This window comes from Mugil cephalus, chromosome 23 (genome assembly GCF_022458985.1).
Source record: "Mugil cephalus isolate CIBA_MC_2020 chromosome 23, CIBA_Mcephalus_1.1, whole genome shotgun sequence".
NCBI classification, from domain to species: domain Eukaryota; kingdom Metazoa; phylum Chordata; class Actinopteri; order Mugiliformes; family Mugilidae; genus Mugil; species Mugil cephalus.
In genome coordinates this window covers 9205974-9231879 of record NC_061792.1, presented here as the reverse complement: position 1 = coordinate 9231879, position 25906 = coordinate 9205974, and the positions used below count along the sequence as shown (strand labels likewise).

At 45.8% G+C, this 25906-nt stretch overlaps 3 protein-coding genes across 4 annotated transcripts in view; 1 reads left to right on the top strand and 2 right to left on the bottom strand.

The window, feature by feature from the left end:
• The window catches only part of LOC125000768 (gamma-aminobutyric acid receptor subunit gamma-3-like), a 73789-nt gene extending 73517 nt beyond the window's left edge, over positions 1-272 (bottom strand). Inside the window, exon 1 of the mRNA XM_047576430.1 lies at positions 125-272. Within this exon, the coding sequence (XP_047432386.1) occupies positions 125-174 (50 nt within the window). The 5' untranslated portion in view covers positions 175-272. The remainder of the gene's footprint in view (positions 1-124) is intronic.
• Positions 273-2908: 2636 nt separating this feature from the next.
• LOC125000767 (gamma-aminobutyric acid receptor subunit alpha-5-like) lies at positions 2909-25618 on the bottom strand. Its single transcript, XM_047576429.1, has 10 exons — positions 25379-25618; positions 24798-24873; positions 24000-24124; positions 22856-22923; positions 21259-21479; positions 18164-18246; positions 14599-14742; positions 7609-7761; positions 7221-7432; positions 2909-6999 (listed from the first exon to the last, which is right to left on the bottom strand). The coding sequence occupies exons 1-10, from the start codon at positions 25392-25394 to the stop codon at positions 6712-6714; spliced, it is 1386 nt and encodes a 461-aa protein (XP_047432385.1). The 5' UTR covers positions 25395-25618; the 3' UTR covers positions 2909-6711.
• Positions 8731-25906, top strand: part of LOC125000766 (gamma-aminobutyric acid receptor subunit beta-3-like) — a 53820-nt gene continuing 36644 nt past the window's right edge. The window contains exon 1 of one of the 2 annotated variants that reach the window (XM_047576425.1): positions 8731-9373. In XM_047576425.1, the coding sequence (XP_047432381.1) occupies positions 9222-9373 (152 nt within the window). In that variant the 5' untranslated portion in view covers positions 8731-9221. The remainder of the gene's footprint in view (positions 9374-25906) is intronic. The other variant, XM_047576426.1, reaches the window with a different exon arrangement.

Genomic DNA, 25906 nt, shown 5'->3' with positions numbered 1-25906 from the left:
GAAAACCCTTCAGGAAAAATATATGCTCCTACTCATAAAATAGCTTTTATGGCCCTAACTTTTAAACCTTCAAGGAAAAGCCCCTCTCGGCTCTTGATCGCGCAAATAAACGAGCAGGACTCACCGAGCGCCTCGGACGAGCAGAAGTATGGAGAGGATGAACTTGATTGTCATTTTCCCATGCGCAGATCACCTCTGTTGCACAGGAACTGGTGGACGGAGACCCCGGCTCGCGCTGCTGCTGCCGCTGCTGCGATCCAAGTGCCAGTACAGTAGGTGTGTAACCATCAATCCGCGCTCTGAACTTCCTCATCCGCCCACACGCGCACACACTTTCCCCCTCCTGCGCGTCATGTGCGGCCACACGGCAGCGGTCTCCCCCCTCGGTCCTCCTCTGCTCCTCGCAGGAGGGCTTCCACCGGGAAGGCACCCGACGATCAATCAGTGTGATCAGCCCAGCGAGATGCTGGTGGGAAGGAGAGCGGGGAGTTGGAAGGATGGTGGTGGTTGTGCGCGGGGCGGGGGGAGTCCAATCGACGGATCCAGCGGCGCCTCCCTCCTCCCTCTCTAACGCCTGTGTGGGCAACCCAGTGTTTGGGTGACGCTGTCTGCTGGTGCTGGTGGAGGTGGAGGTGGAGGTGGTGAACCTTAGACGAGCATCTCGGTGACTCATTCGCGCCCAGACTACCTGGGTCACATCTGCACGTCTTCAACTAAAACGCAAAAAAACAAACACATCACCTTTTCCTCCGCGAGTCACGAGCACCGTTTATTTATTTTTAATTGTCTCCCCTCCACATGTAAACATCCAAGCCCTCCAGTTAGATAGTTAGCCAAGTGAAAGAGGAGCCCTCAGCGTCCTGACTCCCTGAAGACTTCTGCTGCTCTGGACTCTATTAGAGAGTCAATATAACCTCAAAGAAAGAAAGAAAAAAATGACAGCAGGAGGTCCATTTTAGCGACCGTGCGATTTCTTTTTTTGTTTACACGTGTGTTGCGCGTTGCCTGATGATTGTCTCCTTTGGAAGTCATATTCAGACTTTACACGTCGGTGTAGTGCCACAAAGTCGCAGCAAGCTCTTACTCCCACTCGGAATCAGTCATTCAGTCATTGCTCAGTTGGGCACTGCCACACTTTTTTTTTTTTTTTTTTTTTACTTTTTTTTTTTGAAGTGGTTAAAAAAATTGCGTTCGGATCAGAGGTTTTCCTGCCCCCTGGTGGTGGAAAAGGTGAACAGGCAAGCAGCCTTTTGTTTCGGTGTCTCACTTGCACTGCTGCAGCAACAGACGCAACCTCTTCACCAACGCTGGCCCACAGGAACAACTGATTATTAAAGCTGACATGTGTAATTACCCCTCCAGGATGTCAATAATAATCAGTTATGTGTACTCCAAGTACAAGTTCCTGATAGAAGTAGCACTTTACTGGAGTTTTATCTGTAAATTCTTACGCATTTGAAGGACTCGAGATGAAACTCAACATTTAATTAGACGGTGCATGATGTGGCAAATATAAATAAAATACACAACATTCATTGAAATTTTACGTGTTTATAGCTCTGCAAGGGGAAAAAAAATACACATATCAAACCAAAGCCTCCTTTCATCACCACAGACAGTTCCGGCCCTCAAGCCAGTCCTAATCAGCACCCTGGACAGCGTCATCGATCCAAAGATGCGCTGATGTTCCAACAAGTTTCAGACTGTTCAGAGTCAGCTAAAGATTTTATGTGCATTTTTTTTCTTACATTTCACAGACAAATCAATTTATCGACAGAAACCTCAGCGGCCATTAGTTGCAGGCCTGCCTTGTGCCTGTAAACCACAGTCAGACACTCTTCTGTTGTCATTACAGACACAGCATTGAGCCGAAATGCTCAAAAGGCACAGAGGTTCGTTCTTCTCCAGATACGTTTAGAAGATAATCTTTGTTTTAGCTTAAATACTAAACACCTTGATTTGAGCCTGTGTAAACACGTCAAAGCTTCAATGAAGATCTGGAACACGATGCCAGTGAGTCCTTTCAGTACCACTGACAGCTCTGGCACAAAAGTCCCTTAGCTTTCAGCACCCTGGACAGAGTCATTGATCTTTTAACTTTCCCAGCTACTACATCTGCTCCAAACTTATCAGTGTGATCTAATCTTCTGGTTCTTACCTCCAATTTCTGGCCGCGGCGTCTCGTCATATTGCTTCAGCGGTTCTTTCGCTGTGAGGGGGACAACCTGGGCACCAGCTTTTGATATGACGCTGGTATCGTGGTGATCTTCGTCGCCTCCATTTACAGTAGATAAGGACTCAATAAAAACACGACAAAGCTTCAATCAAGGTCCGGGACGTTTGAGGTCCGCTTTCACAACTACAACAAAATGTTGTCAACAACAACACCTGCAAAATTGACTGCTGTAAGACTTCCTTTGTGCTTTTTAGATTAAAGGCCCAACCCCCTGGAATGCAACACCTGCCAGTTTAAAAGAGATTTTAAATTTAAAGTCTGGGTCAAAGTCAGCTTTAACTTCAGCTGGTCGTTACTGGCTGATGTAAGCACATGTTAAATGAATGTTTGTTGCAGGCTGCTGCTATATAACCAGTGTAAACAACAAAACATTTTAATGACAGTTTAGCAATGCCCATAAAAGATGCACAAAATTTGTAGAACAATCAGCACAAAACTATATTTCTCTCTGAAATGTTGTGAAGTATTTTATGCTTTTACAATTGATAGAACATCTTGTTTTATTAAATTGAAGTATTTTTTAATGTGCTTTACTCAGATTTACTAAAACTTTAGAATATTCCACGCTTAAAAGAGCATTATTGGCAGCCTGAAACAGACTTGGCTCTTCTCTTCTGGCTAACGACATCCACGTGTATCAGTCATTTTTTAACATCAAATCAACATGAGTGCCAGATTTCCTTCTGATATGAGCAGCTTTAATCAAGATTTGATTGGGTTACAGCAGCGTCTTGGCTATAATTAATGCTCATCTTTGTTGATCCTTTTTATTTGATCAATTGTAGTATAATACACAAAACAAATACAGCACATGGAACAAAGAATGAGTGACACTAATACATTGTAAAAGCCCAGCTGTAGCTACAATGGCTGTGCTGCATTTTTTTTTTTATAAAACTTTAAAGTTTCCAAAAAAAAAAGAAAAAAAAAAAGAAAAATCAGCATTAACTAATGCTCAAAGCAAGAATAAATACATTTAAATGTTTGTCTAACCCAGCTGCTGGATGTGCAGTACATTCTCCAGCTGACTGTTCAAAAACTTTAGTCACCAGCCAGCTTTGGATAAGGAACTTATAATGAATCCTAAATTCGTCCCGAGCATGCACCAGCCACAGCTGTCCAGACGCCACACACTGAGGGGGAAAACAAGTGTTTGTCATCAGGCTGGGCCAGTCAGGGCTTAAATTGGAGGCAAGGGGCCCCCCTGAACGGGTGAAAGCAACTTAAGCGGAACTAAATCCCCTTTCTAACAGATGTATGGCAGATGAGTCTGTCACAGTGGCTGAAGGAGGGAGGGAGGGGTGAGCAGTCGTTTCTTGGCTGGCAGTATAGAGAGATGGTCACATGGATGGATGGATGGATGGATGGATGGATGGCGACGGAGGGTCTTGGATGTCAAGGAAGATGTATATGGACAGGCAGTAGTCGAGCGAGTTTTAGCACGTCGGCGATCCTCTGAGCCGAGGGGGAACGACAGCTGCTGTGGATGGAGGACAATCCCTCTTGTCTTGTCGCCCGTCATTCTAACACATAAACGTGTTTTGTTCTTTCGTGTTGGCTTTGAGCTGGCGCAGCTCGGTCATATGTGTGTTTTTAGGTTGATATTTTTCTGTTTGTAAACATTGTGTTAGCATAGCAGCTTGTTACATTCCTCTGATTGCTCTTTTAGGGGCAATTTATATCAAACTGAATTAGCTTCACAGCCTGACTGACACGGCTTTTTATTGATAAAATATACACTTTCATACATGACGCTTGTTACGGTGTATTCTCCTTTGGTAGCACGGCACGAAACGAGAACGGTCGGGCCCAAATACGTCGGAGGACCCGGTTACTGCAGGCCTATCGGAAGCAAAGCAGAGATGGGAGGCACAGAGGTCGGGGGGTCACGTTGAGCGGGATGTCCGCTCTGATAATCTGCACGAGCTGCGCCACGTCGACCCCGGACAGATGGATGTATAGGCGGCCTTTCCACTACATTTCACCGGGCTTCCTTTTAACGCCGGCACTGCCGTGCTCCAGCGAGCGCTGAGCCGTCGTCTCAGCTGACGGAGGGTCTGTGGATTTCCATAAATGGCAGCTCCAGCACAGAAATGCCGCAAAACAAATCTCGAAGCGGGTGCAGTGTTGACTTCAGGCCCGCTTTAGGTTCACAGAGCAACGCAGATAAAGAAGCATCCGATTCCTTTATTTACATGTTCACCAGTCCAGTGTGTCGGCGCCCTAAAGTTATCTAGCACGACGCTCCCAGCAGCGGCTCCTCTTCGGCCCCTCTGCTGGGAGCACGGGGTCCCTTTGTTCCTGAGTATGTCTCACCGCACACCAACCGGTCGCACACGTCGAGCAACGACGCGCGCTCATTGCTTCGAGTTAAAAACAAAACAAGATTCAGGTCAGGTTCGAGCAGCTCTTTGACGGGCGGAAAGAACAAAAAGATCTGTTGCACGTGTCCACAAACATTAAGGAAAAAGCGATAAGAGGCGGAGACGCGCTCTTAATAGATTGAAAGTCACACTTTATCTTCTCATCTAAAAACAGAAGCGGTTATTTTCATGTCAAAGCGAACAGTTAAGCCGAAAGTAAAAGGGTATTTACATGGTTCCCTTGCGACACTTGGCCTAATTTCCTCAAATCTTCCTTCGGTTTAATGGTCTCGCCTCATCATCGTAATGGTCTCATCAGCACCAAGGACGATTCCCCGGCCGTCCTGAAAGAGCAGAGCTCTGAAGCTACCGAAAAAACAGAGGCCTGCCGTCGTAGCTCATTACCTGCGTCGTTCGCTCTTGAACAAAACAGACGTGGTTTTTGAGAAAGCAGCGAGTCGGGAGTTGATCTGGAGTTCAAGTAGCTTTTGTATTGAGTGAAACCAGGTATGATGGAAGATTGAAAACCCAACACAGAAGAAATAAGTTTGTGGAGTTGAGGCTCATCATCTCGCCCAACCTCACTGAGCGTTTCTCCTCCCTGCTCATGGAGTAATTGTTGGGTTGCTGTATAATAACAGCTCTTCTTGACCTTACTGTGTGACTTTACAATGAACCCACCCGTTTCTGACGAGTTCTCTGAGCTGGTTTCTCTCCGCCTTCAGGGGAATATTTATCTATTACTGTTGATGAGCGCTTTTCTGAGAACGGCTAAGTGATAATGAGACTTCATCGATCACTGTTTCCCGCCACAGTTTCCTACTTTTCACTCTGAATGTACAATTTACCAAGAGTGAGTCTTGAGATGCGTCCGCTTTGAATCCAGACGTCAATCTGAAGCGCAGTCGCCAGTTTGAGATAATAAAGTCGGAGGTGCTGGCCCGAGGACACTTGGCGCACTGGATAGTTTTTTTAAACAGCATCTTAAAGTCCGGCCACCTCCGCTGATTTGTATGTGCCACGTCGTGAATTTCGAGGACTGGTCTCTCAACTGTGCGTATTAGTTTCCCAGCCGAGTGGCCGCGGCTTAAAATTCAGTTAAACCACATATATCTAATCCTAAATTTGTGCGAGCACATCATTCAGTCACCTTGCGTGTGTGGGCCAAGGACTCTTTTCTAATTTTGAAACTATTAGTGATGCTAATCTCACCTATATACATATATATATATATATATTTAACCAGGTAGCATTCTGTGCCTCTTCTTTCTTAGAGACTCTCAGGACTCTTGGGGAACCAAGGCCTCCAGCAGCAGCAGGCTCTGAATCTTCAAGTGAAGATGTACAATGAAACACGAAAGCACCAACTGCTGTAGGAGAGGGAGAAAAAAAAAAGGTGGCGACCAAAAAAAGGGGTGTAAACTAAATTATTAAAGCACTTGCAGCGTTAATATCAACGTGTTCTTTCCACACAGAGTGGAATTACATTTTTAAATCCTTTTTTTTTTGTCAAATGCATTTCAAAGTTTGCTTTTCAAAGCCCGGTGCATTTCAAGCCTCCGTCGTGAGAACTTAAAGCGCTTTCTTCGCGAAATTGAAAGCTAAATTTAAATGACAGGTAATGTGTGCTCCCATACTCCAAGCCATAATTGACATATATATATATATTTATATATGTGGAGTTCAGGACGAAGAGGAATCCATGGTTTTTGCCGTGAGGAGAGCGTCATGCAAACTGCAGCAGGATAGATGAGAAAGAAGCAAAGCACCCACTCTCATGTCGACACAGTCTCAGAAGCAGTTACTTCATGATCGAGCAGTTTTTTTGTTTTTTTTTTAGGCAATGAAAAACAGGAAAGGGATTCTGTTGCAGCCTTGCATCCATTCAAAGTGCTTGAATTAGATAGCTGAGTATAGTTTTTGTTCTTCAAGCGCAGATATGTTTTTACGTTTTATTCTTTTTTTTTCTGTCCAGGGCAAAAAAAAAAAAGCTTACGGCAATCCTTGTTCTTTTTACTCAACCCACTTTCTGATTGGGCTCCTCCTCTTTTACATAAACTCTCCGGGTAAAAAAACAAAACAAAAAAACAAAAAAAAAAAAACAAAGAGCGATTACGTGGACAAGTCGAGGACTTCTCTGTTGAGGTACGTGGCCCAGTAGACGAGGTTGAAGGTCCCGAAGAGGACGGGGAACACTATCCGAGACATCTTGTCGATCTTGCTGACGCTGTTGTAGGTCTTCTTGGGGTCGGCCATCTTGCTCTCGGAGGCCCTCAGCTGCACCGACGTCGTGTTGGAGATGGTGGAGATGGACACGTCCTTGGTGAGGTTGGGGGTGTAGTTGACGCCCGCCGAGCAGACATTGTTGGGCTTTTTCGAGAGCACCATGGGGTCTCGTTTCTGCGGACGTGGAAATGGACGTTAGCTTGAAGCCAGTCATGTGACTCATGGCAAGAACCCAAAAATACAGGGTTCTTCAGTGTTTTTCAGGAAGGAACCCAAAACTGATGGAAAGATTAAGTAAAAAAAACATAAAAATGTCTAATCAACCAAAGATTTTGCGACCCCCCTTCAGTTAACATGGAACAGAGGCGTGTTTGACACGTTCAAGGTGTTTTTACCTTGGGATTCTGCGCCTCCAGAGCCTTTTTGCCGTCCCACGCCCAGCTCCTCTTGGTGAAGTAGTTCACCGTGGCGAACTCGATGAGCGCCGAGAAGACGAAAGCGTAGCACACGGCGATGAACCAGTCCATGGCCGTGGCGTAGGCCACTTTGGGGAGGGAGTTCCTGGCGCTGATGCTGAGCGTGGTCATCGTCAGCACGGTGGTCACCCCTGGGTGCAAGCAAAGACAAGTGACTCGGTAACTCAGTAACTTCCAGAAAGCTGCAGGCCCGAGCAACTATTATTCTCCCTGGTGTGGATGTGCATGACAGGAATATTACACAGATAAATAAAATGTTTAGAGGCGGGGGGGAAAAAAGTGGAAAATAAGCAGCAGCCGCACTCACCAAAGACGGTCCTTGCAGGAACGGACTCTCTATTTAGCCAAAATGACACCTGGGACAGGATTACAGTCATGAAACACGGCATATACGTCTGGATGACAAAATATCCAATCTTTCTCTTCAGGAAGAAGTGGGCCATCATCACTGTATACTGTCCTGAGGGGGAAGAAAGAAAGGAGTAGAAAGGATGGAGCGTTAGACAGGGACAATAATGATAATAATAACAAAAAAAAAAAAGCAATATCTTAATGTTGGAGATCCGGTCGGAGATGGTGCGCTTTAAGCCCCCATCAGGGAGAATATTGTTTACCACTTGACCTCCTTGTCGCACAAAAGGTAGGATTAGACTTTGTGTGGCCAAAACGGATACAGATCATTTTAGATACTGGCTCATAATGCTGCCTTAATCAGTGGATAAAACGGGAACAGTGTCTCCTCCTCCTCCTCCTCCTTCCGATTTCACTAATATGTGGTTGAAGCTGCGCAATAAAGTGGCAATGGTGTAAAAATACAAAAATTAGAGCGTCTCATGTTCGGTTGATTAAAGCAATTTTTGTTATTGTACTGAAAAAGAGGTGTCAGTGACATTAATTATTGGGAGAATTTGATGGTGAATTATCGTGCGGTTAATGTCTGGGATTTGACAATGGCCCCCGTGACAGCAGGAGGTAAATCCAGAAAGTGTAGCCAGAGAGACAGGGAACGGGACACAATATTCAGTTAAGCAAGTGAAGATTGCATTTGAGGCTTTAAAAAAAAAAAAAAAAAAAAAAAAAAAAAAAATCCTCTCGGCAGCAGTAGTTTGTGACTGCAGGCGCTGGTAAACTATATTCCACACACTAGGGCACATGTACACAAGCGGCTCTCTCTCTTTAACCCCCACCCTCTGCCTCCCTCCCTCCCTCCCTCCCCGCACACACACACACACACACACACACACACAGTAATACGCGAGGCTTTCTCCAGGGAAAATCGGATTTTTGAACCTCCCTAATCCCCGGTTACAATCTGCATCCTGCCATCAGTGAGAGAAAGACGGGGAGTGCAAAGGAGGGGAGGGAGGGGAGGGGAGGGGTGAGGCTTTCCTGTCCCGGGATCCTCACAGAGCTCCTCGCAGTCCCGCCCCTCGTTCCACCCTCGCCCAGGACCGAAACACACAACCATTCTAGCTGACGACAAGAGGGATCCTCAGCGCCGCCGACGACTCCTGGTGGGATGGAGGGGGGCTAGTCGCCCGGATACTCCCTTCTGATGTTTTATCTCCAGCTGTCTGAGGGATAATCGATGAGACGCGCGTTTCTTGATGGGACCGGCTGGCAATGCGAAGGAAAGAAGAGTCGGGTCAAAGTTTTCAGCGGGGGACCGAAAGGGACGGAACTTGCCGGAGAGTGAGCGACGCTTGTGAGCACCGAGGCTGCCGCCATGCCTGGATCAGGAGATCCCCGGCGCCGTTAGCCCTCGCCCAAATCCCGTCACCTGGGCCCGCTGACGCCCTCATGACTCCAGGCCGCCTGGCTCACAACCACCCCGTTGACCTCCACTGTAGCCGGGAACGTCCGGACACATCCAGGCGCGGCCGACCTGGGGCACCCCGGGGTCACCTTTGCCCTTGATGCATGGATCCCAACAGGACCGGGGGCAGAGGAATGAAGAGGAACATGCTCCTCTGGTGGACTTTTGTGCTTTTCTCCCAAGGATTTGTATCTCGCGACGTCCAAGGGGAACTTCCTTTTATTTCTGGAAATAATGCTGCCATGCTGGTCAACTGGTGAGTGGGGGACACGGAAGGGTATTTCTGAAGTTAGGCCAAAATAGAAAAAGAAAATATTAATTCTAAAGGTTTTTAACGAGTTCCTTGTTGCTGTCGTACGTGGTTTTCTGCTTGCAGAGTCAGGGAGTTATTTCAGGGAAGATATTGCTGTCTGAGACGGAAGAAGTCATGTCAGGTCTTTAGAGGGAAAAAAAAAAAAACACACGGACTTATCTCCTCTTTCGTGTCCTCAGATGAGACTCTTGTCAAAGATTAGATGTGCTAATTAAAGACCGGCACAATCACAACCGTCCAGTGTTTCAGGCTTCCAGCTTCCACACAAAAAGAGTCAAAGATCTATGTTGATCTACATCGAAACAATCACTTTAAAGCTAAAATTTTGTTCTGAAATGTTTGGATTTTGAAAAAACCCTAAGTTAAAAGATATATATAAGTATATATATAAGTATTCGTAGTAGATAGACTGTCTGTTGCTGTCGGTGTTATTTCGCTGAGCTTGAACACATTTGATCTCGAAGGCCGTGCAGGCAGAGCTTGAGAGTAAGAACACATGAAAGGTCAGACACTCATTAATTGACTCCTGATTTGAATTTCAGGTTTGCAGGTGCTTCATTACTTTGTCTGGACCCAATAAAACAGCAGGCAACTGTCACGCTTCCTTTAATCAGGTTTGGCTTCCTCTGTCTCGTCAAAGACGAACCGGCCCCTCACGTCAAACACACCTCCCTTTATTGCCCATTAACAGTCTTGATGTTTGCCATGTTGGACTAAGCCGTGATCCGTAGGATTTCCGTGTCGGATTGTTGGCTCTCTAGGCCAGTACATAAATTGTCAAATATCACGACGCCTCAAGGTTTGACGCAGAACTTGTAAAAATAGCTTCACAAACACCTTAAAAAAAAGACAAAGGTGGAATCTGTTCACATCCGATAACACCTGCCGATCACATCTAAGGTGGTAATATTCCACAGAAAGCCCGTTGATTTGAAAGCCTGCTCCGTCGAGATGCAAGGCTCTGGTACGTGTGATGCGAAAAAATATTTGCTTTATGAAAGTTACTGGCGAGAGAGTCAAAGACACGCTTGGAGTAAATTAGCCTACTGGACTGAATGTGACCCCACAGCTCAACCTCATCAGCAATCTCCACTACTGATTTGGACGGTTTCCAGACACAAGCTTTGAGCCACATCCATGGTTTTCCCGCCTCTGGGCCTACGGCTAAATGGAGTTCTCGGATAACGCTTAGCAGTTTGTTGTAGCTGTCAGGACAGCAGATGGTGGTGTGATGATTTAGGACGAACGCGGAAACGTCAGCTACGGATAGCGTAGATATAAATAATATACAGTGACCTTGAAAATTGCTTAAACGCTGAACCCAGTCGCGCTGCATTAAATATTTCTGCAGGCTAATATGTAGCGACGGACAAGCGTTAGCGGCCGCTGAGAGGGAGGGAATAGCTAGCGACATTAAACAATGTCAAGTCCAGAACTATTAGAAATGTGATGCATATTCTGAATTTTAGTTGGTGGTTAACAAAATTCAGTTGATAGATGCTAATGCTAAAGAAGCGAAGCGACTGCTTTGGGAGTTTTTGACTTATCAGCGCTACACAGCAACGCTTTGAAACTTGATTTGTTTCTTACCACGTACAAGAATCGAAACCAGTCCCCTTTGCAATACTTCCTCTCGTCTGAAAGTTATATGAAAAGAAACGTAGCAACAACAACAACAACAAAGGCAGGGGATGCAGAGGGCTGCTAGCTAGCTAACACGGGCGTAAACAATGCATTATTGATGCCAGGGGAAAACAAACGCCTCTGCAAGTGTTCTGTGAGGAGGCAAAATGCATCCAGAACATTTGTCAGGCCTGAAGGATACATAGTATGAGGTGAATAACTGTGAATGTCAATATTTGTTTGGAGGAAAGAGACTTCTGCAGTTTACCGACGGGATTTTTTGATGATGTTGCGAGTGAACTATGAAAATCCATCGCAATTCGGTTCAACTTTATTAAATCAATAACAATACAAATTGTCTCAGGGCACGCCTTTCTGCTTGAGGCCGGTCAGGTAGCGTCAGGAAAAAAAGCAGTCTTTCATGAACTGGTCAACAGGCCAACCAATCAATCATGCAGTCAAACCTCCGGCCCTCAACAGGCGAACCCTTTAACCCTTTGAATAAACCTCTGAGTCGACCAAAAAAAAAAAAAAATGGTTTCAGCTGTGGCAACTAAAAAAAAAAACAGGGGAAATCCACGCTTTTAATAATGATTCTACTAGAAACTAGATGGAAGTGTATTACAGTTCCGTTTTACATAAGAGTATTAAGCAGATGCCTTTCAGCCCCCCCACCTCCCCCCCACCCGCCCCCACGTGTCAGAGCGAGCCTGTCCAATCCTGACACGCAGACACACGGACACATTCCTTCTCCTAGCTCTGTGAGGACCTCGCTTCGGTTTTGACTCCTGCCGTTTCCTTTTCCCTTTTCTGTCAACTCGGCAAAGAAACGTCTCCGACCTTGACCTCGTAAAATCGATCTAAATTAATGTTTAACCCTAACACCCCTAAACCCAAACCCCTGAGCCCGCGACTGACACCGGGTCGGCTGCGATTTCCGCCCAAATGACCTTAATGTGCGTGTTTGTCGCGATGTGAGGACGTTTGGCACTTATATGCAGGAGCCACATACCCGCAAACCCACAGATACGCTCGGCGACAGCCACCCGACCAATCCCCCGCTGATCTGTGATGTCATCTTCTTATGCAAAAGCTGATGGGTGGTTGGATGTGTGTGTGTGGGGGGGGGGGATTAACCCAAGGTCTTAGGTCTCTCTCTAGCTCTGTGTGTGTTTGTGTGTGTATGTGTGTGTGTTTGCACACGGGCTCATGCAGGGATAAGTGTTGTTTGACAGGGCTGTCCAGGCCTGTAGACAGCTGGTTGTGTGAGGGATAGGCTACTCTCCTCCACTGGCCTCCACTCATTGACTCTGATCTCCTGATAATGTTTCCCACATTTACTCTGCGCCTCGCACGAACCTCTCTCCTTCAGTGTTTATCTTTTCTAATCTCGAATTAGTTACATCACGTTATTTGGTATTACACGTATCGGGCATCGCGTCCGGAATTAATTTACTCATGCAAAAAAAGTGAAGGAAAACAGATTGAATGAGTGGATGAGTAAAGCGAGGAAAAGATCCTTGAGCTGTGGAGGGTTTCATCCTTTAGACGGCGTTGAGGTCTTTCAGCTTGAGGTTTACGCGGCGTGATTAAAAATGAAATAAATAAAGTTATTAAAAGTTTTGAAATAAGAAAGGAGTGCCCAGTGGTGCAGCAGCCAAACATTTTTTATTTATTTATTTTTTTTTAAATTAACTTAGTGACTCTTAACTTTGTTGCGATGAATGTCCTTGAAGTGATGTTATTAAGATGGCTGGAGGACGATGAGCTGGAAATGTTCAGATGGAGTTGGCGTGGAAATGTTTGGAAAGTAATGAGATGTGATAGCGGAGCAATGAAACAAGCTTTAAAGGGTAAAGCCTGGTGTGTGCGTTAGGTCTTCAACAGGGGGTCCGCGACCCCTAGGGAGTCCGAGGAGTTACTGCAAGTCGGTCGCAAAATCTTTGGTTGATTAAACATTTTTTTATTATTATTATTTAAAATAAATGAATGAATTTAACATATTTTAAGAAATGGAGGCAGCACTTCACTGATTCAGTGATACAGTGTAAGTTTTCTGTACAGAGTAGGCCCCGCCCCTATTGGCTGCTGAGCCAATCACGAGGCCGACTCTGTCAGGTATCCCGCAATTGGCCAAGAGCCTGTTCAGTCTCCAGGTAAACTCCCAGATCAGCCAACTACTCAGTAAAAAAAATAAATAAATAAAAAAATTGAACTTATGCATTATTTGAAAAGCTTAACAATGAATGCAACATGATAATAATTATGTATATTTATGAATAGTTTAATATAGAACACATTTAGTAGGTAGGGGGTCCTTACTTTATGTCTCATCAGTTTGGGGTCCTTGGCCTGTAAAACACTGAAGAACCGTGGTCTAAAAATTTTGAGAGCATTCGTAATTGTTCTCCACGTTGTTCTGTAATTACATCACTAAAACATTAGGTGGCAGCTCGCCGGCTGTGTTGCTTGTCTTGTGACTTTTCAAACTGCGGTGACTGAAACTGAGCTGTTCCAGTGTGGGATTTGGAGGTTGAACAGTCGTTACTTTGACCAGAATCACTGCAACCCTGAGTAGTTGTTTCTTCTTCTTTTACTTTGACAACTCAAATAGTTGCATTTTATTGCTTTGTTGACTGACATTTCTAATTCGTTCCATTCCAAGCGTTGCATTTGTTTGAAACTCGTAACTTTGTTAGTGTTTATGGCACCAAGGCTGAAGTACGTTAATCAAGGGTAATGTATCTGTCTGCTGTGGTTTTAGGACCCTAAAGCTTCACAGAGAGAAATATTTGCAGGTTGCGCCGCACAAACTTCAAGAGAGATGATTTACTGTTACTGTGAATTACTAATGCCGGTAAAATGAACCGAAATGCCGATGTTAGTCATCGTAGCACTTTAACCTGCAGCACAATTGTGCCTCCTTAGACGTAAACATAAATATAATGTGGAAATCTCTGCAGAGGTTACAAATTAGAATTAGAAATATATGAATTACAAACATATTTGAGCTAAGATGTTTTTTTTTTTTTTAAGATTCATGGGTTCAACCTTTAGTAAATTAGTTGTTTAAGGTAGTTCAGAAAGTCAAAATAATAGGAAAATGTGTCGCTACCGCACAATACACTACTACTCTTTGTTTGTTTTCTTTATAATGCCAAATACGTGGCATTCACGAAGCCAAGATTTAATGCAGGGCTGTTAAATGACAATGTGTTTGCTTTCACCGCTGTAGCTAATGAACTGAGCGTAGCTCCAGACAAGTCACATAAAGCTGCTGCACAGACGACACTGGTTAATACAATAAAGTAATTCCTGTTGGTTTATGGCTGTGACTTAGACAAACAGAATTTTCCCAACCGCTCTAACAATAATAATAATAATAATGATAGTCGTTGCGGTGCATTGCGTCGACAGATGATTGGCCCGTTCTCTTCCTCTTTTTTTTATTTTTATTTCCTATTTATTGCTCATTGCCAAAAGATTCCCATTCACTTAAGCGAAGCTCTACTACTTATTTTTCGCTGAAGGGCAGAAACACACACCTCTGCTTGTGTTTATGTCCTCGGTGCCGGCCGTCTGCCCGATAAGGTGGTACTGGTTGAGCCTGGAGCCGTCCTCTGCCACCACCACAGACTTCGCAGCTCCCTGAGTCCAAGTGTAGACCACCTCTGACACTGGGTAGGCATCTGGGGGACAGACAGGGACAGATTACTTCAGTTCAGTTCGCGATGCTGCACCCAAAATGGAAGTCGCAAAAGCCACTTTTGCTAAAACCCAGTAATTATGAGCATATTACACTCTCAGCCCCGTGATCACTCATTATGAGCTGTGTGTCTGTGTGTGTCTTTCTAGCACTTTTTGATTAGACTGAAGGCTTAAGTCCAAAAACAGAATATTGCTTGCATGCGTACATGTGTGTGTGTGTGTGTGTGTCTGCGTGGGCGGATATTTGAGTGTATTTTTTTTGTTTAAACCACACTTCTGGGTCAGAGGTGATCTCCCCGTCAGCGGCAAACCAGACTGAGTCAGATTAACCAAAAATGTGTTGCATCACACTTGTGATGGGGAAAAACAGAGCGCGAGGCCACGAACGCCTCCCCCCCGGCCATTCGGTTCAATCTATTCGCACCGAATCCGTCGCCTGTCCTCTCTCGTGAGCGTGGGAGATGGAGACCGGAGCTGGCGCGGAGGGACGGAGTCACTCCTGAGCTCACCGCAACGCCGTCGACGGCCTCCGAGAGCACGCGGTTTACGAGATTCAGAAATTATTTTGATTGCACAGAGGCAAAAAAAACTGTCACAAACGCTGCTTAAAGCTTCCCTTTTGTAACAGGGTCTATTTCTGTCCAGCAGATAACATCTTAACCTGGTTATTTACATTCTTGGGTGCTCACTTGGCAGCCGGACGCTTGTGTGCAATGTATATAGCGTTTAAATTTAGCCATGCCGGGTCAGAGGTTCGGATCTTAATTGGAGGGTAGTTAGATTGCAGTGAGGGATTATCGGTGAATTTCATTACACGAGGGACAGAGCTAAAGACTTTGGCAGACAAGACCTAGCACCTGTGCCAACAAGTCAACACTTAATGCTTTGCTGTGCTTGTTTTATGTGTGTGTGTGAGGGTGGGGGGTGGGGGTGAAGGGAGCTGTTATACAGAATAATCAATGTGTACATGTCAATACCGGCCAAGTATCACACAACGTTACAGAACAGTGTGTTTCACAGCGCTGAAAAGTACACGAGATGGTTAGCTCGCCGCCTCCACTAGCGACCGCATGTCTGCGACAAAGAGGTATATGAGGAGCTTCCTGTGTGGGCGGGGCTTAAGAGGTCAGTCAGAGAGCGTGTGTTTGGGGTTATGTTTCTGAGCCTGACATAACCCCAGTTATTTTTGAGCTGGGAAATGCTGGGAAAGCGATGAACCAGCAAATATAGTATACAGACTCTCACCTGAAGTAACCTACTTATACCTCTTAATCCTGAACGCCTGCGAGGCAAGCCTCAAAGAGGACAGGCCTTCGTCTTGAAGCCTCATCGGTTCAATAGTTGGAGAAATGAGTGGGATCCCTGGAACGGGGCCGATCGTGAAATGACTCGCTGGTACCACATTGTGTGTTCAGCGCGGGTCACTGGGGGGGTGACTAGTCTGACTAGTCTTTCTTTTTCACCCAAGTGCTCTCAATTATATTAATCATGTGGCAGCCTCTGAGGACGCCGGTTTCTTTGGCGACCGTCCCGTCTGTCTCAGTGAGGGTTCAACGCGTGGCCTTTTGCTGATGCAGATGTTGTGATCGCCTGTCGGGAGGGTTTTTGAGTCCGGTGCGCCGGCAACTGCTGGCCGCGCCGCCGCTGTCGAAATCTTAAAACGTAAACTGCGCACGCGGCTCGGTGTCCACCGCGACGTATTCTAAGTCCGTGGCGTGTATTTGGGAACAGCAGGGCTGAAGGCCAGCTGCTAAATTAGTTGGCCGGAAGGAGAGATTAGTTGCCCTTCACCTTGGATAACTTTAAAGCACGCCTCTGTGGTTTAACTGTTAAATTAATACATGGAAGTTGAGTGTATTAATGTATACTTTAAGACTTTTATGACCTTTAAAACGCTGTTCTTATTCTACTGCTCAAACGACCCACGATTGATTGAAGGATTAGGAATTTGGTTTATGCTTCATCGGATTGCGATTCATATTTAAGAAGAACTGTAAAGCTCAAAGTAACTACTGAGGTGAGCGCGCTCTGGATTTGAAGTTTCTGCCATCTGGCTATAATCTAGAAGCAGCACTTAGCGCGCGGCAGATAAACGGTAAAGCCAGAGAATTGGAGTGGAACAAATGAAAGCCAGTGGATGAGCCGGGGCGCAGAGACGTGTTTAATTACGAGCTATGAATTGTAATTTCTGAAATCGAATCTGCTGCCGACATCATGACGAGGAGGAGGAGAGATTTGGGTTTTTTTTTTCCTTCATTTTTTATTTTATTTATTTTTTTAACACAGGGGATTAAATTTCCCCCATTTTTTTGTGCCATTAGATGTCGTCTCGTTTCATCCCCCACCCATGACAATAATAAACACTCAAAATGCTGCTTACAGATTATTGCACTGAAGCAACAATTTTCTTTCTTTTTTTCTTCTGTGCCACAATCTTAAGGTGGTCAGGTCAACTGAGCAGGTCCAGGGAAGAAAGAACTTTTGCGTTATTCCTCATTTAGCTATCACCTTTCGTGTGCGATGAAAAGCACCAGGACGATCAGGGCGGAGTCCGCCATGAGGAGTCCCGGCAGCTCCTTAAACTCTAATTGGATTGTCGTCTGATGTGCTCCTCTTACATAGTTAAGTGTGGGTGGACCGCGTCTCACTGAAATCTGGGGATAAGAGCCTCATCCCTTTAGCCCGGCAGGCCACTGAGGTGTGCCATTTAGCTGGATCTATCTTTAAATCCCCCCCACCCCGGGGTCGCACTCCCACTCGGTCCATACCACTGGTCCATACATGTTCTCGTTAGTAGAAATCACGGGCGTGACCTCCCATTACGGAAGGGGCGGGGTTAACCCTTCTGATCGCGGGCCCAATTAAGCGTAGCCTCAAGTTTTTAATAGTTGCCGCACGCAGGGTAAATGGCGATTGGCACAGTTTCTCAAAATAGCAACTTTCGAGGCCTATTAGAGGCCTATTTAAACCTGGATGAAATTACTCAACCCCACTGGAGGATAAATTAGAGGATTATTTTATTGTATACTGTAAAACACACCAGTGATGAGGTCGTAGCTGATTCAGGAACTTTGTGGCTCTTCTCTCCTCGACATTTTAGAGAGAAAATGCAGGAGTTTCGCATCGTGACATAATTTTCACTTGTCGACGCAACGGCTGCTTTAAAAGTGGCAATTTAACGCGCTCTCGCAACCTCGATAACAACTTTCTTGTGGATCTTTAATTACCCCCGAAACGATCTCTTATTATTCTCCAAATTTAGATTCGGTGTTTTACAGTCTTTAACTGCGCTGAGCTGAAAATTACCCCTGTGCCGTATATGATAATAGCTGGGATTAGCATGCACCGGCGTGGAGGGGAGAAGTGATGGGAGGAGACATGCACGGCAGGGATTTTACTCACAGCTGCCAAACTTGAGGGGGCAGGCGTGGGCGTCCATGGGGAAATCCTCCAGCTGCATGGGGCACTCTGCTGATATGGTCAGCCTAGGACAGAACACATGTATGGACAATATGTTAACAGTACGTGCAACGTAGTCTTGCTTTTGCATACATCTAATTTGCAGGTTAAAAACAATTCCAAACACACATTTTCTTGGATTATAGATACATTATAATCTGTGCAGGAATCATGAGGTAAAATTACTCTCAGATGTATCAATTATTTTTCTTAGAACTATATATTTTTTTTCATGCATGTGGCTGCAGCTTCTTTTCTCCATCAGCATTGAAGTGACAATACTACCCCCTGGTGGTCAGAGATTATTATAGGACCCTCCTGGAAAGATGAGGAATATTTTTTTTTTCTTTTACAAAATGATCCTTTAGAAAATACTCATGCAAGTCATTTGTTAAGTTAAATATAACCCTAAACCTCTTTATATATATATAGTATGCTTTCTGTCCTAGATTGAATCAAATCCCTGTGGGAGTTGTTGCTCTTTGCTGAAGTTAATGGGCCGGATGAAGGAAAGTTAAGGAGTGCTTTATGCATTGAGGCATACCTCTGCATTAGTTACACACTTCCCTCCTCTTGGATGAACTGTATTATGATGTTAATGATGACTGTGTCGCCAAAGATGTAGCGGCATCCACTCGGGACGCCGCGTCGCCCATGCTCCGATACCTCCCCCCTCCCTCCCCCTCCCGCGTGCGCGCACACAGTATGTATCTACTACTGCGGGAGGTTTCCCCAATTATACCGGCGAAGCCAGTGAAGCAGAACAAAGCGGGATAAGAGGCCACTTCTGGTCCCAGCAGAGACGTATTCGGCGTTTCGGGGCTCAGCTTGCTTTCCACATCAGTGCGGTATTATCCAATTGTGTCGAGGCAGATCGAGGATATTCAGTGGAGGAGGAGGAGGAGGAGGAGGAGGAGGAGGAGGAGGAGGAGGAGGAGGAGGAGGAGGAGAGGAAAGGAAAGGAAAGGGTGTCTTTGGGATAAATAAATGAGAACATGGCTGTCGGCTATTGTGCGACGTTCTAATTATTCTTGTTGCCTGGTCCCATTAGCAAGATGAGGCTGTGAGAAGGAGCCCCACTGGTAAAACTTGAGATCTGTGCATTTTTTGCTGCAGGTATAATTTAAATATTGGTTTAGCATATTAGTTTAGAATAGCAGGTTGGATTTAATGTAGATATATAAGCCTGGACATTAGAAACAGACCAGAGAAGGTCTAAACTTCATTCAACTACTTCCTACCATGAGTCAAAACTAAAAGGTAACATAGAAAAAAAAGATCTCTTCCATTCAGAAAAACAACAAAAGAAAAGTCAGGCTTCGCAGGGCTCCGGAGCATGAATGACAGCAGCAGTACCTAATGATAATGGTGTGTAATGCACTCGCCGGGTGATACAGATGAAGCTGCAGATGCAGCGGCCGATCTGCTGTCTGCCCGTAATGGCCACCATCAAGCCCGCGCGCATTAGGAGCGCGGCGCGTTGCTGAGAAGTGGCGTTTTATGAATTATCCATGGAGACAAATGCATAGAAATTTGCTCTCTCCTCCCGAGTAATGCTTTTCAAATGAGGCGGGAGAAAAAAAAGAGGCGAGCTCTCCTTTGTACTTCATTTCTCCTAGTGGGGTCCTTGTGTCCAGTATTATGCACTTTAGCTGCAGTTACGCCAGAAATGACCCCTTTTCTCTTTAAATATTTGCTTTTTTGTTCATGCTTGAAAAGATTTGACTCATACTAGTCGATGACTGCATGAGTTTGTTGAAGGAATATCATGTTAATGTGAGAGAGCTGCATCTGCGAGGTGTCAAACAATGAACTTAAACTGTATATATCTATCACAAATGGAGCTAAACAGAAACAAACAAGTGTTGCTGTTAGCTGTAACCTACAAATACCCAGATGGCCTTTTTTGTGCATGTGTGTTGGCGCCTCTTCATGCTGGAGACGACATCAGCGCTGCCTGCGGTTAAGCTCCGCTGGTAACGACAAGCACGGCACTGTAACAATCACGCGATTAAAAGCGACCCACCGCCGTTTCATTTCTGCCGTGGCAGGGAATCTGAGGCCCAGCTTTTAGACTGCGAGCGCGCCTCTCCCGTTTCCGCGCTCTCACGCGCAAAATTGCGGAACGTTTCTGCGCTCGCACATATAATTACTCGCACAAGCCCTTACCGGTTAAGCCACGAGGTCGAAGGTTACCTGTGCGTTACTGATTAGAGCGGAAAGCAGGCTCGACACCCTGAGTGTTGTTGATGCATATTCTCGATGCATGTGACAAAGCGGTGCCTGTAAACGCAGCCTTGGTTGGATATGTATGTATGTCGGGGTGCTTGCAGATGGATAATCTGCCCTGCCTCCAGCATCATTCTCCCTCCGGGTGCCACCGCTATCAGATAGAGTGCTCTCATCCGTGATGCAGTCACTCTTAAGTCCTGCGGCTACTGTAACTCCGGAGGATAAGCACTAGAATTATTCTAATTCTCTGGTCAAAAGGTCACGCTGAGACCTAGTGGCTGCGCTCTGGTTACAATAAGCGATAGTTTCTGTCACGGGGATGCTAAAAAGATAATTAATGTGTCATTCATTTTTGCAGTGAGTTCAGTGATGGCCTACTTCGTTCTGTAGTTGCTTTTCTTAATAAGTCATCTTCCAGTGCAAGTTTGTTGGCAAAAAACAAACAAACAAACAAAAAACACATGATACATTTAATATTTGTTTTTTACAGACTGGATGTAGTGTTACTGATTGGCCACTGGGTGTCACTGTTCGCCTGCACTCAGCTTCACAGATTGAGAATTTCCGTTGCTGTTATTTTCTCCCTGTTTTCAAAGCAGAGATGTTTAAGGTTGATTTTATGTTGAGGCGTCCCTGACTCTCATAAATACACTGAACCTTCCACCTTTTGTGCTGTTCTGTTCTGTAAAAATAAATAAAAAATGCACGGTAAACTCTGCTTCTGAATTCTGCGCTAACCTTGGCCACTACAGAGGCTTCCACTTAGTTTGTTTTGTGGAGCAAAGTTGGCGTGAACCCCGCCTCACCTCATGGTGTAGAGCAAAGTGCCGTCATCCTTCAGCCTCAGCAGCTTGTTGGGCGTGGTCATGTTGTGAGCGATGGACTTCTTGCCGTTGAGGAAGAAGGTGTCGGGGGTCCAGATGTTGCTGGCGAGCAGGTTGTTCAGTGGCAGCATCTCCATGGGGCCTTTGAAGCACAGGCGCTCGTCCTTCCAGCTCTGGCGGAAGAACACGTCTATGGTGTACTCCTGGGACGGAGAAAGTACGGTTTTAAGAATGTTTGAATTGATGGTAACGCATTAGCTTTTACCATTTAGCTCAACATGGTCGTTGCGTGTAAACTTTTTGAGCTGATCCAAGAACTGCAAAGCAACGCTAATTTAACTTAACAAAATGGCAAAACAGCCCCTCCTTCGCGTCTCGACAAATGAGCCGAGCTCTTAAAGACGCAGTGATTAAACGCTGCGGCGCGCGAATCCATCATAAACTCGCTCATGTGCGAAATATCGACTCGCTCCGAGCGCCGGGAAACAAATGGCCGAGAAGCAAAATGCAACGCGCAGAATAATGACGCCGTTAGCAGCCTGACATATAAGCTTTTTATGGGCCGCGGGAACACTCAAGCCTCTCGACACAATTCGTTAATCAATCATGCGTCTCCGACAATGGCTTTCTCGAGTTGGTAACAGCGAAGTGGCAAGTTCTATCACCGCTGTGTGAAAGTGTGCCAGGGACATGGCAGGGTATTATGGAAGACTTAATGAAAGGGGAGAATTAATGAATTTTGCCGCCCAGGTAGAGAGCGCCGTAGAGTTCCTGAGAGAGCGGATTAATATAGAGATGAATCACTTGGAGCAAGTTGGAATGGGCCGGCCACGTTGCATTAAATCTAAAAAAAAAAAAAAAAAAGTTTTAAGTCATCCACATTCATTTGGTCTCATTTGCAAAAACGAGCCAGTCTTCAAAGACGCAACTAGGACACGAGGGTACTTCCGGGGAACAGCAGGAGCTGCTGGTATCAGTCTCATGAAATGTAAATATGTTTCCATCTAAAAATACCAACAGTGGTCTGGAGCCAAAGCTAGTTTTCCCCCCCATTGAGTTGAGCTAAATTCCACCCTTTATTAATTACATTTAGATCTTTTAGCTCAGGGGTCTTTACTGGTATTAGTGCTATTTATAAATATACATTATTATTATTATCACTTTGCTTTCAATATTAAGCTAACTCTTATCTATTTACTAAAATGTGTTAGATTTTTGTTAATGTGTATTTAAAGAAATTTGTGGAGGGAAATTGAAAAAAAATATATACATCTAGAAAAAATAAAAAATAATAAAAATACCTGCAGTACCTCCGTGGACCTCCTAGGGGTCGCGGTTGGAGACCTGCTAATAATTAGCCTATTTTAGCTGCTAACACCTCACTTGTTTTCCCACTGAGCTGAGCCGCACACCACCCTTTATTCGTCACATTTAGCTACACGAGCTGCTGCTGCCTTCCCCAATTAAGCTGCACGTACCTAATCATTTATTCCATTTCACCAACACTGGTCTGAAGCCGTGCGCGTACGTTTGTTTGTCCAGCATAGCCGGCCTGTGTATCTGCAGCATTTGGACTCACCATCTCGGTGTCAGACACGGGGCCGAAGCTGGTGACGAAAATGTTGGTCTTGATCTCGGTGACGTTCTCTGTAGAGAGAGAGAGCAACAACAACAGTCATTCATTACAGACACGGGCCAGTTCCATTTTTTTCACTATCGACGCACAAATCGATTGGCGGTTTAATAAGTGCAGTTTCTGCGGTTGCTTACGACTTTGGCAGCTGCAGTGCTCACGGTACTGAGCAGTAAAATCAGCATCAATGCGAGGATTTAAAAGCACGCACTGGCTAAAGCGCAGCTGCGGAATAACCCACACAAATCCACGACTCGTCTCACGGCACACTTGTGTCCGAGACAATGTGAAATAGGCGATTCCTGCCATTTGTAACAGCGGCTACAGACCTCTATGAATATAAATCTGGTGGCTGGAAGATGGGATTGGGTCCTTCTGTGGAAAGCAGCTTGTTGAATGCTGAATGAAGGCCTGAATGTCTTTTTTTTTTTTTTCTGTTTCTCTGGTATGTATTTATAGGCCCTCTTGTCAAGGGTAGCAACCGTTACCAGGATGTGAGAGCAGGCTTTTGCCATGACACATCAGGCTTTCAGCATTAAAAAAAAAAAAAAGCCTCTTTTTTTGGGGGGTGCACACAGCAAACAAGGTAAACGCAGAACCGAAGATAAAAATGCGTGTGGAAATTCTGTGCGAAATGAAGCGCTGGAGGCATTAGAGAAGGAGAAAATGAAAAGCTTTCCTCTCGAAAGTCACTCAGACATGGAGGCGTCCTCCTCTGAGTGACTTCGGAAATGAAAGCTTTTCATCGCAAGTTGTTGGCTCTCAAGGTTATCCTCTGTTACCAGGGTGAAAAAACGCGAATGAGACGCCACAGTACGCTGGATTCAGGCTTTGCATTGATTGAATTACTCCACCCTGCCAGTATATAAGAGGAAATTACATGCTTCTCTGAGCTTCAACCCAGTTCAGAAGGCAGCGGATGGAAAAAAAACGCCTTCACCTTAGCTGACTTGGTAGAAAGTCCCGTACCCATGCACCTACCATTCTCCCCGTTTATCCCCATGAATCACAGCAGGAAACATGGAAGGTTTTGATACAGTGGGGAGAATGTGAGGGGTTATGCTCTTTGCAAAACAAAAACGGGGCAAACCTCCGAGCCCCGGCCGGAGCCTGTTGTCGTAGCCGTCGAGGAGCCCGTCCAGGATCCTGGTGAAGACCGTGCTGTTGTCGTTGGCCCCCGTCTCCTTCTGCGCCTCCGGGGAGGGCTGGCCGAGGCTGGGAGAGGGGTTGCAACACGGAGGGAGAAATGACACAGGAGCAGCATCCAGGAATTAGTGAAATGACGGGACGTCAAACACAACGCAGGGCATTGCCATTAATTAGTTTGCCGCATTAAGGGCAGGCTCGTTGTGATTAATTATTGAACATGAGCACTGCCTACAACTACCAGTAGAGATAATTAAGGGCTTGACGTGTGATCCAAATGCAAACAAATGAGGTTTCGTTTCTAAAAATGGAGAGAAGTGTGGCTTTATGTGTTGAGGGTGAGTGTAAATAGAGAACACTGCATTCATGAACAAGAGGAATTACATGAGATACACTGGATTTGAACTCATGAAGTAAAAAGCTGGACGTGGATGGTTCCAGTGATTTACTTAGAGACTTTTTTTTTTCTTTTTCTTTTAGTGTGTGTGTGTGGCTATTACTTAGTGCAGGAAGGCCACTTAAGCAGTGCTGTGGCTGAGTGCAGCCCGGGTGTACGATCAATCAGACGGAGGAGGGCAGAGCTGGCAGGAACCATCAGCAGAAGACGCGTCAAATTCAAAGAGTTGCATTTGCCAAATTGGAGGCGGATCAGACGAAATGTGTCGACCCCACGGTTTCACAAATACAAATGGGTGTACTTTAAGTAGATGTTATTTATTATTTTTTTTAAATCTCAATTTACCTTTGTTGGCACCCACACAGGAGCAGGAGGGACAGGATGAGCTTCGCCGAAACCCTGCTCATGTTGTTGCTGAGAGCTGTCAGACACAGACAAGAGAACAAATTGGAGAATCTCTGAATGCAGTAGCCACAACATGAAACAAACCCCGGGAGGTCTAGGTTTCCCAATGAGGCATCAACATAAGGAAACTCTTTACCTCACTGCATACAGAGGCAGAGCATTACAGGAACCAGTAAATCAAGCAGCGGGACAATCTCTGCTTCAGTGAGGCTGCAACTCTGGTCAAACATCTACCTCGGAAACAACGCCTGTGTCACCACTAAGAAAAGACTACCAGAGAAAATATATATAAATATAAAATGTGTAGTTTTCTGCAGTGTGGTTTTGCACACTGCGTTTGAGTCCGGCGCATTGCAATTCATACGGGCCAGCCTCCGTCTCTCCCCGTTATCCCCCACCTCCTCCCCCTCCTCCTCCTCCTTCTCGCCTTCCTCCACCACCTCCACCACCTTTTCCCATTATTCACCAAAATCACGCTCCCATTTGCTTAATTAGAGCCAGAGGGATAGAATTGGGTCTACCTGAACGCAGATCCATCACCGTCGTGTTTTTTTTCTTATTATTTCCTCCTCCCCTTTGACAGCGGCTGGAAGCTGGAGGCTGGGGGTCTCTGTCGGCGATGTTGAAACTGGACGATCACGAGTTCAATCACCTAATCCGCGTGCTTGTCGCTCGCCTTCCCTCCTTCTTCTCCCCAGCTTCTCCACCATGGGCTGTCCTTGCTCTCCCCCTCTCCCTTTCTCTCTCTCTCTCTCTCTCTCTCTCTCTCTCTCTCCCTCCCTCTCCCCCCTCTCTCTCTGTCTCTCTCTCAATCAGCGGCTCCCCATCAGGCTGTGTTGTAGTAGTCTGTCTGCACCTATAGGCTTCACCGCCTCGTTTCTCTGGCGCCCGTGCTGCACCGCGTCTCTTGCATCGCCTCCAGAGGTGTTGCAGCGGCAGTGGCGTCACACCGGCAGCCTCTCCGGTCTTGTCCGGCAGCCTCACAGGAGACTGGACCCCCCCTCCTCCCCCTCCCACTCCCTCCCGTCTATTCTGCGATGCCGCTCTAC

Bases quoted from the DNA above. Each gene is read 5' to 3' on its own strand.
- LOC125000767 (XM_047576429.1), bottom strand. The intron at 21,480-22,855 runs GTGAGTCCAAAT...TCTCCGTCCCAG, and splicing joins CCGTGTCTGACACCGAGATG to GAGTACACCATAGACGTGTT. The intron at 7,000-7,220 runs GTAAAAACACCT...CCACGTCCGCAG, and splicing joins TGGAGGCGCAGAATCCCAAG to AAACGAGACCCCATGGTGCT.